The sequence below is a fragment of the Gorilla gorilla genome, chromosome 2 (genome assembly GCF_029281585.2).
Source record: "Gorilla gorilla gorilla isolate KB3781 chromosome 2, NHGRI_mGorGor1-v2.1_pri, whole genome shotgun sequence".
Lineage (NCBI taxonomy): Eukaryota > Metazoa > Chordata > Mammalia > Primates > Hominidae > Gorilla > Gorilla gorilla.
Genome location: NC_086017.1, coordinates 194740185 through 194758618, shown reverse-complemented (window position 1 = coordinate 194758618; position 18434 = coordinate 194740185). Strand labels below are relative to the sequence as shown.

Sequence of the window (18434 nt, the reverse complement as noted above, 5' to 3'; positions counted from 1 at the left end):
ATTAAAAATGATTAAGACAGTAAAGTTTATGTTATGTGTTTTTTACCACAATTAAAAAAAAAACCCAACACCAACATTAGGTTTGTTAGAAAAATATTAAAAGGATTAAAAGGATAATTTACTGTAATATTTCTCATAACAAGCATTTCTTGCTTATTCACAATAAATATTCCTTCCACTATTAAGGCATGGAGGTTATTTTTCTATAGTTTATGAATTAAAATCAATAAGTATTTTATAGAAATAATATACTGGAAGAAGATACAAATATGCCACAATATTTAACTGCATTCTACCCCCTAAGCACACATTTTCCAAATTCTCTATAATGATGATGTAATTTTCACATTCAGAAAAAAGATTTTTTAAAATTGAGATTGACATTAAATATAATAACTGTGACAAGTAATATTTGAGGCCTGGATTTTACATCTCAGAATTCACTCAATGTATACCAGCTTATTTAATTCACCTCTATATTTCATGCTTCTGTGTTAGGACAAAGGCCAGTCTGTGGATGTGCAAACATTTTTTTTTTTCTTTTTTTTTTGAGACAGTCTTACTCTGTTGCCCAGGCTGGAGAGCAGTAAGAGCATGGCTCACAGCATCCTCAAACTCCTGGGCTCAAGCAATCCTCCCACCTCAACCTTCTGAGTAACTGGGACTACAGGTCCATGCCACCATGCCTGGCTAATTATTTTTAGTAGCGATGAGGTCTCGCTATGTTGCCCAGGCTGGTCTCGAACTCCTGAGCTCAAGCGCTCCTCCACCTTGGCCTCCCAAAGTACTGGGATTATAGGCGTGAGCCCCTGTGCCCAGGAGCAAATTGTTTTTTTATAAGTAGACGCAGTCCAAGAGAGCCTACTAAAGTCTTAGCTACCCTGTATCCAAAGACTCTTGGGAAAGAAAAGTGGAATGGTTTGGGGCCCTACAAAGGTTAAGAGAAATCAGTAGAAATATGTTGAGATATGCACAGTTGCAAAGACCCTTTGCTACACCGTTTGATAGCACAGAACAACAATAACAAAAAATGCTACTGTTGAATCTAGAATTCACTAGGAAAGACACTCTAGTGACTTATATAATCCAAAATAAATCTAAAATTATATACAGCCACAGGTAGACAGTGCATATAAATGACAACACTGAGATTGCATTCAGGAGGTTTAAAGATCTATTAAAAACTTTTGTTAACTATATTTGAAAACAGTCTTCTCACCTGCGTGGCCTAGTCCTTGGGGACATCATTTCATTCCCAAGTATGTGGTACCGTCTTGCTTCATGCAACAACTGATAACACTCAGGAGAATTCTGGATCAATTGGTCCACTTCAACTGTTTGAACAAAGTAGTTGGGATGCAACAGAGGGAGTCTCACATGTGTCAGAAGCTCATGTAACAGTGGTCTTCTCAGATCAACGGCATGATAGACCCAACGCATGACGGCTTCAAAAACCATCTCCTCTTTACCAATAACAAGTTCATCGCTACAAATATAATCAATAAGTTCATCTTTGTCAAGCTCAAGAAATTCTTCGTGCTGGGATACATCCTCAAAAGTCTGTAACGCAAAAGTTTTGCACTTTGTGAAGAGTGTTTTGAGTGAATGGGTATCAGCAAAGCGCTGGATTCCTAAGCAATTACAAGGATCAAGTTGCTCCTCCAAGAACTTGGCACATGCATCACGGAGAACACTAATCTGAAAGAGGCTTGATGTCTCAAAGAGATACTGTACATTCTCTGTAGTGATCTTTACCTTTCCAGTATAAACATACTGCAAAAAACATTCCATAGCTTCAGCTAAAATACCATTGATCTCAACCAACATTTCTCGGCTTTCCCTGTGGTCATTACAAAACATAGCTCTGAAGTAGCTGCTACAGGCTGAGAGCACAGCTCTATGGCAAGGAAATTCTTTTCCTTCCACACAAATGATAACATCTGTGAATAAGCGGCTATCACGAAATTCATTAAATATCTGGAGTATGTTTTCGGCATGGGATGATCCTGAAGAGAAGTCAAAAAACTCATGACCTGTCAGAGATTTGGGGTCCATTTCAAAAACTTTACGCTTAGTTGCTGGGGAATCACGCACCCCAAGATCCTCTCTGTTTAGTCTGCGTCCCAATATTAGTACCATTGTTACATCAGTTGACTATATAATTGTTGAGAAATGACTGTTAGGGATCTTCTTTATGTGGCTAAAAGTAAAAAAAAAGGAGAACATTTCAATATGCAAAAAATTCAGTATTCAAATTACATAATTTCATTTTAATATAAACACTACAACAAAATCACATAATATATTTCATATAGGGTACACAGCACTATCTCATGTTAATAAAAACTGATAAACGAAAACTTGCATTTGAACAATTAGAACATTGGGGTAATCTGCAATAGTACTCCTTAATCTCCCCTTTTCTAGCTGAAAGGATACTATGTACTTCGTGAGTTACTAATAACCTTCCGTTTCCTCCCCATTTACAGAGCTGAGTTTCATACTATTGACTGTAGAGTTAAGTCAGAATGGTGTAAGACACAATTTGACTACAGTTAGAATTCTAACAATTATCTTTCTTTTTAAGAATCTTTTTTATTTTGAGACAGGGTCTCACTCTGTCACCAAGTTTGGAGTAAAGTGACATGATCATAGCTCACTGTGACCTCAAACTCCTAGGCTCAAGCGATCTTCCTGCCTCAGCCTCCTGAGTAGCTGTGACTACGTGTGCATACCACCATGCCTGGCTATTTTTTTTTACTTTTTGTAGAGATGGGATCTTGAACTCCTGGCCTCAAGCGATCCTCTCACCTCAGCCTCTCAAAGTACTGGGATTACAGGCATGAGCCACCATGCCTGGTGAAATAATTATTATCTTAATATAGAATTCCTAGAGAGGAATTTAGCTGTATCTATCAATAGCCTTTAAAAATATGTACATTGTTTGACCAGCAAGTCCTTTTTTTTTTTTTTTTAGCACTCTCTCCTAAGGAAATAATCAGAATTATGTCGACAGATTTATCTATGCAGATGTCCAATGCTGTATTGATAGAAAATACTCAAAATAACCTAAATGCCCTGTAAGAAGGGATTGGTTAAACCACAGTACATCTTCCGGCTAGAACAAAGTCTATGCAGCCATTAAAAATTATATATGACTATTTAATGACATGGGAAAGTAGTAACCACACAGTAAGTGAAAAAGTAGATCACAAAACATATGCCAACAGAAAAAATAATTATCTGTGAATCTAGGGATAGGATGTACATATGCTAAAATGTTTTATTTATCTTCTCTATTTTCTACCAAAATTTCTATTATAAAATGTAATATTCATTTAAAAAAATTTCATGCATGTTATCTAGGTCTTGTTCCCTTTCACTAATAAGAAACATCCCAAAACCCCCTCAGAAATGACTTTGAGTAAGTAACTGATGGATTGAGGCACTTGGCTATAGCCATCAATTCTCTCTCTCTGCCTCTTTTTTTTTGGAAACAAGGCCTCATTCTGTCACCCAGGCTGAAGTGCAATGGCGCGATCTCGACTCACTGCAATCTCCACCTCCTGGGTTCAAGGGATTCTGCTACCTCAGCCTCCCGAGTAGCTGGGACCACAGGCATGTACCCACCACACCCAGCTAATTTTTGTATTTTTGGTAGAGAAGGGGTTTTGCCGTGTTGCCCAGGCTGGTCTTGAACTCCTGGCCTCAAGGGATCTGCCCACCTTGGCCTCCCAAAGTGCTGGGATTATAGGTATGAGGCATGGTGCCCAGCCCAATTCTCTTTAAGGTTAATTTTAAGGCGATTCTTCTACTCCCTTTCCACATCTTCAGAAGTTGATACATGATTCAAAGTATATTAGTAATTGGTTTAAGATCACTCAGGGTACCTCATCTATTGCCATACTCTCAGAATTTCATACACATCCCTTCTACTGTTCCCAACTTCTTGAAATATGTCAAGTCAGATGTTCAGGCCTAAGACTGGCAGCAAAAAGAAGTCAGCTAAAGGATGTCACAGATAATATAATCTAAAAAATGAGATGCCATCCTACATTCGCAAGCCACAAATAAAACTGAGACTTGAAAGTTAACAATCTTAAGGCTGCATTTTGTGTACCCTGTCACATATTAAATTGTACCCCACTTTTTAAGTGACACAAAGGAAAATAAAATACATAATATCAAAATCAAGAAGCAACTCATTCTCTTATATATAGTATTCTCTTCTTTTTCATGTTCCTATTTATCTCCATCCTCTCTTCTCACTCTAATGCCCCAGATATCCTACTTCCAATATTCACTAGATACTTGCAATTTTCATGAATTCTCTCATTGAATTTACTTAATATTGCAGCTTTTACCATCATCATCATCAACAAATATTTATTATATGCCCACTATTGTCAAGATACTGTACTAGGCCTAGGGTTTACAGAGATGTAAGATATTGCTATTGGAGTTTTTTGTTTTTGTTTTTGCTTTTTTGACAGGGTCTCCTTGTGTTGCCCAGGCTGGAGAGTACAGTGCCATGACCTCGGCTCACTGCAACCTCCGCCTCCCGGGTTCAAGCGATTTTCGTGCCTCAGCCTCCCGAGTAACTGGGATTACAGGCGCATGCCACTACGCCTGGCTAATTTTTATACTTTTTTAGTAGAGACAGGTTTTGCCATGTTAGCTAGGCTGGTCTTGAACTCCTGAGCTCAAGCAATTCTCCCGCCTTGGCCTCCCAAAGTGCTGGGATTACAGGCGTGAGCCACTGCGCTCAGCCTGTTATGTTTTGTTTTGTTTTCAGATGGAGTCTTGCTCTGTCAGGCTGGAGTGTAGTGGCGCCATCTTGGCTCACTGCAACCTCCACCTCCCAGGCTCAAGTGATTCTCCTGCTTCAGCCTCCCAAGTAGCTGGGACTACAGGCACGTGCCAGCACTCCTGGATAATTTTTTGTATTTTAGTAGAGACGGGGTTTCACCATGTTGACCAGGATGGTCTAAATCTCCTGACCTTGTGATCCACCCGCCTCAGCTTCCCCAAGTGCTGGGATTACAGGCGTGATCCTTTTCATTTTTTATTTTTTAATTTTTTTTGAGACGGAGTCTCGCTCTCTCGCCAGGCTGGAGTGCAGTGGCACGATCTCAGCTCACTGCAACCTCCACCTCCCAGGTTCAAGCGATTCTCCTGCCTCAGCCTCCTGAGTAACTGGGACTACAGGCGTGCACCACCACGCCCAGCTAATTTTTATATTCTTAGTAGAGATGAGGTTTCACCATGTTGGGCAGGATGGTCTCGATATGACCTCGTGATCCACCCGCCTTGTCCTCCCAAAGTGCTAGGATTACAGGCATAAGCCACTGCGCCCAGCTTTTTTTTTTTTTTTAAGAGTTGCAACAAGGCCGGGCGCGGTGGCTCACGCCTGCAATCCCAGCACTTTGGAAGACCGAGGTGGGTGGATCACAAGGTCAGGAAATCGAGACCATCCTAGCTAACACAGTGAAACCCCGTCTCTACTAAAAAAAAAAAAAAAAAAAATAGCTGGGCGTGGTGGCAGGCGCCTGTAGTCCCAGCTACTTGGGAGGCTGAGGCAGGAGAATGGCGTGAACCCGGGAGGTGGAGCTTGCAGTGAGCCTAGATCGCGCCACTTCACTCCAGCCTGGGTGACAGAGCGAGACTCCATCAAAAAAACAACAAAAAAGAGTTGCAATAAAACATATTCAAACAACATAAATAATAACATAAAGTAGCACAGACAATATGTCCCATTGGTACAGACAGCCTAGTTCCTCCTTAAACTTCTATTACATTTTAAAAATTCTCTTCATATCAATTAGCACTTAACCTTCCTGAAGTCTAGGTGATAGGATTTTCTCTGGACAGATATATGCCAGGTTATTCTGACCATTCAGGGAAAAATAGCTGGCTATAACAACATCTGAAGGACACCTAAATGCTTGCATGCTATACAGGATCTTTTCTGTTTCTCTGTCTATCCCCCAATTGTGCAGGTAAAGTCAGAAAAAATCCAAGCAATTTTATCAGTCAAATGGAATAAAGACTAAAGTGAAATAAATAATATTTTCATTTGAAATCACTAGGGTGGAGAGTCAGAGGCAGTATGTTAATTTTTTTTTTTTTTTTTTTTTTTTTTTGTGACGGAGTCTTGTTCTGTCACCCAGGCTGGAGGGCAGTGGCACAATCTCGGCTCACTGCAACCTCCACCTCCCAGGTTCAAGCTATTCTCCTGCCTCAGCTGTCCAAGCGGGTGGGACTACAGGCACATGCCATCATGCCGGGCTAATTTTTGTACTTTTGGAAGAGACGGGGTTTCACTATGTTGGCCAGGCTGGTCTTGAACTCCTGACCTCAAGTGGTCCATCTGCCTCAGCCTCCCAGAGTGCTGGGATTACAGGCATAAGCCACCACACCTGGCCACCCTCATTTCTAAGTTAAAAAAAAAAAAAAAAAACCAGAAAATTTCAAATGTACAAATATACATGCATTTTCTAAATACATAACAAAGCTTTGTGATGTAATATAATAGTTATGGCAATGGAAGCTCATGGAGAAGGCCTATTTAAATGAACACATATAAAAGTAAAGATAAACACAAGACAATGCTTACCAATGGCTGGTTTTGGAGTAAATGTCAACAAAGTAACTCCCACAAATTTAGTTAGGAAAATTAGTTTCTCTTAAATTTGAGGAAAATATTTTCCTCTACATGTATGTTATGGTCCAAACAAGCTAGATTTTTAACTTCGACCCAATTATGTTTTGCAGATTTTAGGTAACAGACTTGCCTGAGAACAAATAAAAGCTCTATTTCATCTTATTAATTTTAATACCTAAATGAATAAAAATATATCTGAGTTTAAAATATTTTATTAGTTTTAAAATTTATTATCACTAACTAAAAAAAAATGGATTTCTTCCCATCTCTTTTAAGATTTTTCGAATTACTCAGAGAGTTCATGTTTGCTTCATTACACATCACCCAACTTGGGTTACAGTTGCCCATATATTTGTGTGCATGTCTGGATGCATGTGCATACACACAGCTTAACATTTACAACTCCATTTACAATGCATAGAATGGCTTCCAAATTCCAGGCTCCCACACATGAGCAGTAGCGTATCTATCAAATATACTTTTAATTTGAAGTTATCTCAATAACCATTTTATAAACAGAAATGTATCCCCCATATCAAGAGAGACCACTACTGTACCTGAATGTCAATTTTTTGTTGTTGTCGAAACTTCAAAAAGTTCAATGTATGTAATATCACAAGTAATTAAAAAAGGGAACATTTCAATTATGATAAACATAAACTGTGATGACATGGAATATAACTCATATTTTAATCTTAATGCCTTATTAATCTAGATTCAAATTATGGTTGAATTAGCTACAAGTCAGGTACCCAAATCAAGAACCTACTATTCATTCCAGCTTAATCTAGTTTAAATTCTTATTGCATTTCAGGTTCAAAAAATTCACACAAGTGATTGTGACTTTGACTAGTGATACAATTATTGGTATTAACAACAATGGAAATCGTGAGCTTCTTCCTGCATACATTTTCACTTTCTCAATGTTTAAATGAAAATTTGTTCAGAATAGAAAACAAAATAGCACATTGTAAGAACTAAGAATTTCCCTTTGGCTAGAATGGACAAGTAGAAAACAAATATAAAAGTATACTTTGTTTTATGTATCCAATGATTTTACTCTATCTAATATTTATTAGATAAATTTGAGAACAGTGAGTTAAGTATTAATATAAAATTGATTAAGCTTTGTATCAATTAAGGGTCTGTCTTTTTATGCTATTATCTGCCCCTTATTTTCATAGTTGGCTCCTTGATTTGTTCACTGACAAAAGAGGTCTTCCTCTCCACTACTTTTACCCAATAAAAAATGGAAAATCCTGGACTAGAACACCTATAAAATCACCTTGTATTACAAAGTCTTCAACAGCAATGAGATATTTGTTTACTGCTCTGTATGTAAGAGAGACTATCTCATAGATCTTTCCAAACAGCTTCAGCCTGCTGCCTCCTGACTTTTGAGCATCTTGACTTCCTCTGGATTTTCTGGGAACTCTCCCATTACTGGTCTCCGTAACTACACCAAATGTAAACACTTCCTATGTATAAATGATTTGCAGGAGGGCATCTTAGGAGTGTGAGATGCATTCAGAATGTATCTTTTGGGCTTCCACATGAAATTTGCTAGCTTTTGCCTTCCCATTTTATACAATAAAGTAATACAAAGATTAGCTGGGCATGGTTGTGGGCGCCTGTAGTCCCAGCTACTCAGGAGGCTGAGGCAGGAGAATCACTTGAACCCGGGAGGCGGAGGTTGCAGTGAGCCGAGATCGCACCATTGCACTCCAGCCCGGAAACAGAGCAAGACTCCATCTCAAAAAAAAAAAAGTAAAGAAAAATGTTATCCTATCTCAAAGTACGGTGACTAATATAGGTTCAAGATTGATCAAAAGGAACTCATAATGCATAATCAAGCAAACAAAACGTAAGATTACAGATTGAACCATTATAACATTTTTGCAAATATCACAGCAGAATTATTCCCATCAGGAAAAAGTAAACAACTAAGTAGGCATCTCTAGACAAAATAAGTAGGAAAAGCTTATTTCCAAACAAACATAATGACTGAAAGTTATATCTACATGAGTTAATGGATATAAGTTGACCAGACATGAATGAGGCTCTCAGGAAAGCACAGAAGAGTGGGTAAATATTTAGTAACAGAAATGATTGTCACACTGCCATCTTTTGTGATCTTAAGGATAGAGTTGTGCCTTGTTTTCTGATTGGCTTAAGTGATCCCTGGTTAAAGAAAGGAAAGTGGTTTAAATTCTCTAATAACAATGTTTAGATAGTTTATAAATATTATAAATATACCTTTTTAGCATTTAGTTGATCAAAGCCCCAGTCAAAATATGTGTGTTGTTTTAATTTCCACACCTAAAATAAAGGAAGAATAGCAACATATAAATCAGATAGTTGTCAGTTCATGTACAGCTGGCATTATTTACTAATATGTTGAACAAAGTTTTTAGTAAATTCTAGTTTCCAACTGAAGTTCATTTTTGTTTAAAAATAATTAGTGAATAACATCTCCTTAAAGTAAATTAATAATTTAATGCTATTTTACATAACTAGTTTTTCTTATTTATCAACTTCCTTACTTGACAGTTTTTTTTGTTTGTTTGTTTTTTGAGACTGAGTTTTGCTCTTATTGCCCAGACTGGAGTGCAATGGCGCAATTTCGGCTCACCGCAACCTCTGCCTCCCAGGTTCAAGCGATTCTCCTGCCTCAGCCTCCCTAGTAGTTGGGATTACAGGCATGTGCCGCGATGCCCAGCTAATTTTGTATTTTTAGCAGAGACAGGGTTTCTCCATGTTAGTCAGGCTGGTCTCAAACTCCCGACCTCAGGTGATCTGCCCGCCTCGGCCTCCCACAGTGCTGGGATTACAGGCGTGAGCCACCGTGCCCGGCACTTGACAGTTTTATCCTGGAGTTTTATCCTGCAGTAAAATTTCTTGAGTGAAAAATGAGTAAAAGAAAATCAATGTCAATAGCAAGCTAATGGTAGCACTGAAAAAACATACACTCTGTGATAATTCTGCATTGGATATTTGAAGAGTGTCTGCAAATTGATGTTTCATCCAAGTTTGGGGCCATTAAATAATTCTAAGAGTTAGCAAATAATTTTTTTATCTTTTAATATATAAATGTATATTTCTTCTGCCTTGAATCTTGTAGAAACTTAATCCCCATATCCCCATAGAAACCAACTAATTCGGCACAATTCCTTTTTTTTTTTTTTTTTTTTTGGTGGAAGGGGAGAAGAGGAATGCTTAAGAGAAAATACCAGAACCTTGAGCTGTGTACAGAATAGCAATAGTATTTAAACACAAGTGGTTCTGGTTTCTGGCCCAGATATCTTTAAATAGAACTTGTAAATTCTTAACAAGTTTAGACAAATTCAAAAGTTGATTCCAAAACCAAATATAAATGACCTTTTTTTTTTAAACGTATACACACAAACACATATGTATACCCAGACTGTGTTATGATCATGAAGTGAATGCTATCCTGTGTTTCCTTACTTTCAGAAGTGAACCTGACTTGTATGTACCCTTGGTAAAAAAATATTGCAACTAGGGCAAATTTGGGAATTGTTACTCCTAGCTAAGTAAATCTTCCTTCCCAATGGACAATAAGATCCTGAATCAATGTAGGGATGCAGGTCAATTCATGAAACATTTATAAAGAACCTAGTTTATGTCTGTCACTGGCTGGCAAATACTGGATTCAGATCCAATTTTAGACTCTGTGGGGTTGGCTAAGAGTAGAGCCAAACAAGAACTCCAAGATTGGTACTAAAATAGATTCAAATTCTTAGCAGGTGCAGACTGGAATAGAGCCTCTCATAACCAATCTGGTCTAGAATTATACCTTATGGGGTAGAAAGCATAAGGCAATTCACCTGGACATTTTCTATGGATTTTTAGGTAATACCAACCTAATTGGTAAGGGTAAGGGATAGAAGAGAGAGGGTACAAAGTCTGACGGAGATATGTAATATCAGAATTAATCTACAGCGTGAGTGTACTGAAACAAGCTTATGTTTCCTTTAGAATGCAGAAATTCTATATGATGAGGTTACTAACATCCTTAAAGATAGTATGGATTAATGAGGGGCTTCTAAAAACTAATACCAGAAAATGAAGGAAGCAACAACATCCTGACTAGCATGGCCCCTAAAACTTGTAGTAGTGAACTGCTGCATACTACATTCTACGCTACTCCATTTTCTCAAATTTAACCTTGAAAGAACACCACAGGAGATGACAAGAAAGGTTAACCAAGAGGTTTATCTTGAAAGATATATAGTAACTCAAAAGAAAGAAAGTCAGAAAATAATTGCAATATAGTAAATCTTTTTTTTTTTTTTTTTTTTTTTTGAGACAGGCTCACTCTGTTGCCAGGCTGGAGTGCAGTGGCATGATCTCGGCTCACTGCAACCTTCACCTCCTGGGTTCAAGCGATTCTCCTGCCTCAGCCTCCCACGTAGCTGGGACTACAGGTATGCGCCACCATTTATTTTTAGTAGAGACGGGGTTTCACCATGTTGGCCAGGATGGCCTCAATCTCTTGACCTTGTGATCCACCCGCCTCGACCTCCCAAAGTGCTGGGATTACAGGCGTGAGCCACTGTGCCCGGCCAGTACATCTTTTATTTAAAAAATAACCAGAAAATTATATATAATAAGGTACTATACAAAACCAAGCAATTTTTATACATTTCAGATATTTTCACCCTATAGTCTCAAAAGCTAATTTATTTGATGACTTTTTAAAAATCATAAACTTGCACTATCAAAATTTCAGTTTAAAGAATTACTCTGCAGCAGTGGTTCCTGGACCATGTTTTACAAATGTAATGTTTAAAGCCCAGCCTTCAAGCTAGTTTCAACATTTCCAGTTTCTTAATGGAACCACCAAGACCATATTTACCCATGATAAGATAACAGAAACTGGCTGGCTGAGGTGGCTCACGCCTGCAGTCCCAGCACTTTGAGAGGCTGAGGCAGGCAGATCACGAGGTCAAGGGTTCGAGACCAGCCTGGCCAACATAATGAAACCCCGTTTCTACTAAAAATACAAAAAAATTAGCCGGGTGTGGTGGCAGGCACCTGTAATCCCAGCTACTCAGGACGCTGAGGCAGCAGAAACGCTTGAACCCGGGAGGTGGAGGTTGCAGTGAGCCAAGATGGCACCACCACACTCCAGCCTGGGCGACAGAGCAAGACTGTGTCTCAAAAAAAAAAAAAAAAAAAAAAAAAGAAAAGAAAAAAGAAAAAAAAGAAAAGGTAACAGAAACCAACTAAAACCTTGAGTTTCTTTGGATAGAATGATAGCAACTAGGGATTACCCCATATTTATTAGAACCTCAAATAGGCAATACACTATATGACTTTGCTTGATGAGAAACAAAACAGATAGCTGTTGATGACAAATTTAGGAAAGCTTAAACAATGTGTCAGACTAAACAATATGGTTCTTTAACTAAAAAAGAATACTATTGTCTCTTAAATCACAGGAAAAAAATATGAATTTCTCCAGTGTTTCTCTCCCTCGACTTAAAACTTCTGGCTACTGATATTCCCCAACCCTAAAGGAAGAAAAAAACTTGTTAACCATCAGACATCACATGTGGTATACCAAGCTGCCCTATTGAGCCTACTCATGCTTCTGACTAGACTTGATGTGTAAATTTACTGTTGTTTGGTTTTATCTTTCTAACATGTTTCTTTTAGGTATTTAATGCATTGTTTTATTTGATAATCAAAACACCTATAGATATATGATATAGTTATGTTTTCTGTTAGAAAAATGGTTTTGGTTATTTATTTATTGAGATGGAGTCTCGCTCTGTCGCCCAGGATGGAGTGCAGTGGCACAATCTTGGCTCACTGCAACCCCCACCTCCCGGGTTCAAGTGATTCTCCTGCCTCAGCCTCCCGAGTAGCTGGGATTACAGGAGCGTGCTACCACACCAGGCTAATATTTTCTGGGTTTTTTTGTTTGTTTGCTTGTTTTTTAGTGGAGATGGGGGTTTCACTATGTTGGCCAGGCTGGTCTCGAACTCCTGACCTGGTGATCCACCTGGCCCGGCCTCCCAAAGTGCTGGGATTACAAGCGTGAGTCACCACGCCCAGCCCGGTTTTGGTTTTTTAATTAAAATTAAATCTGCAAGGATGCTAGCAAGGAGCTCTGCCACCTGAACAAATTTGAGATTTTTTTTTTTTTTTTTTGAGACAGAGTCTCGCTCTGTCACCCAGGCTGGAGTGCAGTGGCGCGATCTTGGCTCACTGCAAGCTCCGCCTCCCGGGTTCACGCCATTCTCCTGCCTCAGCCTCCCGAGTAGCTGGGACTACAGGCGCCCGCCACTACGCCCAGCTAATTTTTTGTATTTTTAGTAGCGACGGGGTTTCTCCGTGTTAGCCAGGATGGTCTTGATCTCCTGACCTTGTGATCCACCCACCTCGGTCTTCCAAAGTGCTGGGATTACAGGCGTGAGCCACCGCACCCGGCCACAAATTTGAGATCTAATATTTTACATGACTTCTCTATGAATAAAAGCACGTAGTCAGTGGTTTATATTTATCTTAGTAGTGACACGAATTATTTACAGTGGTAGCCTTTGGAAACCTCAGTTAAGAGTAAAGCCCACTTTTTTTTTTTGAGACGGAGTTTTGCTCCTGTTGCCCAGGCCGGAGTGCAATGGGGCGATCTCAGCTCACTGCAACCTCCGCCTCCCGGTTCAAGTGATTCTCCTGCCTCAGCCTCCTAAGTAGCTGGGATTACAGCCGCCCGCAGCCACACCCGGCTAATTTTTGTATTTTTAGTAGAGACGGGGTTTCACCACGTTGGCCAGGCTGATCTTGAACTCCTGACCTCAGGTGATCCACCCGCCTCAGCCTCCGAAAGTACTGAGATTACAGGCGTGAGCCACCGCACCCAGCCAAAGCCTACTTTTAAAACACCAGTTGAGTACTCTTTAAGATATGCCAAATGTTGAAATATTTTAACTCTGGGATGATGAATATAGGCAGAGTGCCAAACTCTTCAATTTAAAAAAGTTTGCTTAGCGATTGTTTTATTGTTTATTTTTTGAGACAGGGTCTCACTATGTTGCCCATTCTGTTCTCAAACTCCAGAGCTCAAGAGATTCTCCTGCCTCAGCCTCTGGAGTAGCTGGGATGACAGGCAAGCACTTAATGTGTTTTTAATAGGAGAAACAATAGCGGTTTTTAAATGTCAACAGTTGTCAAGTGGCTATATACTCTCTAGTTGTTTCAGTCACACCAGAAATAAAATCATACAAAAATATATTTTTCATACGTATACTTGTGAAATACTTACTTACATTTTTCCATTATACAGTCCATACCCAAATATTTATTGAAAAAAGTGTCCCAAATTTTTGTCAAATATAATAGACAAAAATAACTGTGGTCACTTATTTGATTAATAGTATTTATTTTTCACAGGCTTGACCTTTGGGTTTTAATGAAATGGGAGAAAAACAAGGAAGTTAAAAAAAGTTATTGAAAAAGCATTAAGGTTCAACAACTTGGACAAAAGCCAGGAAAGTTTAAGTTAAAGCTGGTAGTCAGCCCTAACGCAGAATTTATTTCTTCTTCCTGTTTAGAGACTTAGGTTGCCGGCTTTGTTTGAATAAGCAAGCCTTTACTGAGTGATGGTTTTACTTTTTCAAAAGGTTAGACGATTGCATTTTGTACTCATTTAGATACATTAAATACTCTCAATGCACAAGTGATGAGGCGGTTCTGATCACAGGAGCTGCTCATTCCGGTGTAACCATCTCCTCTGGAATTTTAAAGAATGCATAACCAATAGGAACTGTTCATATTCAATTCCTGCTTCATCCAGGCGAGCTCAAACTTCCTTCTACAAAAATGTATTAAGTCTTTGCCAGGCACGGTGGCTCACGCCTGCAATCCCAGCACTTTGGGAGGCTGAGGCGGGCGGATCACCTGAGGTCAGGAGTTCAAGACTAGCCTGGCCAACATGGTGAAACCCTGTCCCTACTAAACATACAAAAACTAGCCGGGCGTGGTGGCGGGCGCCTGTAATCCCAGCTACTCGGGAAACTGAGGCAGGAGAATCGCTTGAACTCGGGAGGCGGAGATTGCAGTGAGCTGAGATGGCCTGGGTGACGGAGTGAGACCACTCCACTCCAGCCTGGGTGACAGAATGTGAGACCGTGTCTCAAAAACAAAACAAGTGTATTAAGTCTTGAGTGAATTCCTACATCTGCAGAACAAAATCTGACAAAACGCAAATACCCTATTAACTCAAGCGATTAGAAAAACCATTTTCAACACACTATGGCTAAAAATGATTGGTCTTGAAGATTTTATTACTGTCAGCTTAATGTACAATTTTAAAACGACACAGTCGCAACCCACTTCTCAAACATTTTGAATTACCACGGGAATTAAAACATGGAAGTGTGTGACCTACAATCCCTCAAACAAGGAAAACAACTCATCCCAGCCGAGTATGGAAGAATCTTTACTTTTTAGGGGAGTATCTTCAAACTATCTTTTTTAAATAGTAGAAATCTGCTTTTAAATCTCAGCCAACAACAAGCAGATTTTAAATCTATTTTACAACCCTAATAAAAACCAGCCTCTTAGCTGGTGGACCCAGTCTGTAGCTGCAAATACAAAGACGTGATTTTTGAAAAGCTGCCCACAAGAGCAAGTGATTAATCATTAAAATCCACTAAAATCAATTGTGAACAGCCACTGCCTCAGGGGTGACCGTGGGGCCCCCTAAGATGTGGCACTGTGATCTATATTTAGCTATCTAAACACGTTTACAGAACTGGCAACAACGTATTCGCAGGACTTCCTGCGAACCACCCGGCAGATAACGCGACACTAGTTAAAGGGTGTTAATTTTCCGGTCCTCGGAGGGCGGGCCACGGTTGCCGATCGCTGCGTGCCCAGAACTGCCTGCAGGATCAGGCAGCAGCAGCGGCGGCGGCCACCGAGGCTACCAGCCGCCCGCAGCAGGGGCGGGAGCGCGCGCCTCCCGCACCCGCGCCACCCGGCTCCACTCGGGCCGCAGCTGCAAAAGCAGCGACAGCGCGCGCTCCCGCGCGTCCTCCAGATCACCTTCAAGGGGGCGGGAAGAATGGCCCAGAGCAGGCCCACCTAGTGACAATAAAAACTCGCCAATAAAAACTCGAACTCTCCCTCGGGTACCGCCCACAAGCTGCCGCAGGCGCCCAATCCCCGCCGCGTTAACAGTCTTCACCCGGGGTGTTCAGAACTCGGGGGCGGGTCCATTAGGAACTAAATTAAGAAACCGAGTCCTGGAGTGGTAAGAAGGTGGGGAGGTTAGGCGGGGACTGCGCCGGCGGAACGCCCGCTCCCCCGCCCGCCCCGGCTCCCCGGGGACGGCCGCAGCGGGCCGGGTGTCGCGATCGAGGTAAACAAAGGCTCGCAGGGGACGGGGGCGGGGGTAACGGTCAGGTGACAGTGCCGAGTGCATTTCGCAATCGCTTTAATGGGGCTTCACTGGCCCGCGGCCCTGGGGACCCCACCTTGACCCCGTCATTCCTCCCGGACAGAACCGACGGTCGTCCCACCAAACGAGAAGGCTGGATTTGAGGCGGTCACACTCCCCCGCGCTTCCTGAAATAAAAAGCAGCGCCCCGTTCGCAGCCCATCGGCAACAAGCAGCACCCGTCTGCCCAGCCGCCTCCCCCGGCGACGCCCGGCCCCGCGGCGACTAGGCTACCGCACCTGCGGCTACCCCGAGTCCCGGCGACCACCCCCTCCCATCCCGCCTTCGCCAGGCCGCACCAGCCGCGCCGCGGTTCCGGGCCGTAGTGCCAGGAGGCGCGCGCGCCCTCCCTCAGGGCTGTAGCTACCAAGCGGGGGAGGAAGACCCCCCAGGTGAACCCTGGAGGCCCCTCGCCTCAGAAAGGGGCCCTGCAGCCCAGCTGCAGCCTCTCCGCAGACCGCCAGTCTGGCTCTGAGAGGCCGGCCGCCGCTGGCTGCCCTCCCACAGACACCCCGGTGGTCAGGACCGCCGTCGCCCCTCCGCCCCCGAGGACTCAGACTCTGGCCGGTTCCTCGCCTTTCGGCCGGTCCCGGAGCTGTCACCCCCGGTACCTTTCGGCGAACACTGGAAGCAGCCAGCAGCGGCGAACCCCGCGGTCCCTCAGCGGCCGGCGGCGCAGCGCACTCTCCAGCGCCGGCGTCTCCTCCAGCCACCAGTCTCTGCCGCAGCTCACAACAAAGGAAACATGTGACCGTCCGGGCCAAAACACTGAGCGTCACCGACCCCTGGCCAATCCGGGTGGGCGTCCTCCGCCCCGGGGAACCCTGGGAGATGTAGTTCAAGCTTCCCGGTGGCCTCCGGGGCCACCTGGGGCTCCCGCCGTTGGGTGGGTGTCAGGTGCCCAAGAGGACGAGACCCACCCCAAGGGCTGCTGACTCAAAAACACTTTGTTTTAAGCAGAGACAGTTAAAAAAATGCCTCTTGTGTAAGGAGCCAAGTGAGAAGCCAGAGTCGTTTCTTTCCTTCCCTCAAAGGCCCCTGCCACGTCCCAAGGAAAAAGCCCGCGATCCGCCCTTCGACTTTAAAGCTTGGGTCGAAGCTTAGAGAGCTTTTTATTTGACCCTTTGATAGACAATCGGAAATCAGGCCTGAGGGCCTGCAGGGTGGACGAGACTAAAACCCTAGTCCTTAGAAGGAGCAAGGAAAACCACCTCTTTTTTTGATAAAGCTGTACTGTCACTGGTATCAAATCCTAGGTTACCTTTTTATTTTAAACGCACATGCACGTCGACCAAAGCTGTCACAAATCCCTGTTTTCCAAGGTAGATGGAGTTCCTAAAGGACATTGTTTTGTCGTTTTGTGTCTGCAAGCTTTTTGTTTTGTTTCGTTTTGAGACAGAGTTTCGCTCTGCCACTCAGGGTGGAGTGCAGTGGCGCGATCTCGGCCCGCTGCAACCTCTGCCTCCCGGGTTCAGGCGATTGTCCCGCCTTAGCCTCCTGAGTAACTGAGACTACAGGTGCCCGCCACCACGCCCAGGTAATGTTTTGTATTTTTAGTAGAGACTGTGTTAGCCAGGCTGGTCTCAAACTTCTGGCCTCATGTGATCCGCCTGCCTTGGCCTCCCACAGTGCTAGGATTACAGGCATGAGCCTCTGCGCCCCGCCTGCAGGTATTCTTTTAAAGGATGATTGCAACTATTTAACTAGTTTTTGGTTTCTGATACCAAATTTAAAAATCTCTATCTTCTACATGTCATGAATACAGTCATGCTTCTATTAAATTAGGCGTTGTGTTCTGATGACCGAGGTGGAAATAATATGGAAGGCCTACATACAGGCCTTTTAAACATACTTTTTAGGCCTCTTTTCCATCTCTTATTCAATTATTTGAGCTATTTCTTCTGGTATTTATATATTTCCAAATAATGTATGACTATTTCCTATTAAGGAAGCTATCCTTCTCATAATCTGGTTAAATCATTAATGTTTACGCTAATGAGACCATGTATTTATTATTCATCGTTGAGACAAATCGTATACAATTTCCCATCTTGTATGGCTTTTGGTTTTCCTTGGAGTTTTAATAATTATCCTCTTTCTTTGCTTATTTTATTATGGATCTATCACAATGTCCTCTTAGTTTTTCTAAAACGATAAAATGCTTTCAATACAACTCCATATAATCAAACCCATCAGATAATCCATCGTGTGTGTGTGTGTGTGTGTGTGTGTGTGTGTGTGTGTGTGTATCTGTACTTTTTTCTTAGAGTCATTGGTCCGCAGTTCCAATGACTGTTTGGG

General features: G+C 41.9%; 1 protein-coding gene across 7 annotated transcripts in view; it reads right to left on the bottom strand.

The window, feature by feature from the left end:
• Positions 1–16895, bottom strand: part of KLHL24 (kelch like family member 24) — a 51111-nt gene extending 34216 nt beyond the window's left edge. The window contains exons 1-4 of one of the 7 annotated variants that reach the window (XM_063704419.1): positions 16745–16895; positions 16171–16261; positions 8921–8983; positions 1220–2200 (exon numbers count right to left, since the gene is read on the bottom strand). In XM_063704419.1, the coding sequence (XP_063560489.1) occupies positions 1220–2139 (920 nt within the window). In that variant the 5' untranslated portion in view covers positions 2140–2200; positions 8921–8983; positions 16171–16261; positions 16745–16895. Of the gene's footprint in view, positions 1–1219; positions 2201–8920; positions 8984–9296; positions 10985–16170; positions 16262–16744 lie in introns of those variants that run through there. The other 6 variants (XM_063704420.1, XM_019024586.4, XM_063704418.1 and 3 more) reach the window with 6 other exon arrangements.
• Between the last annotated feature and the right edge of the window lie 1539 nt (positions 16896–18434).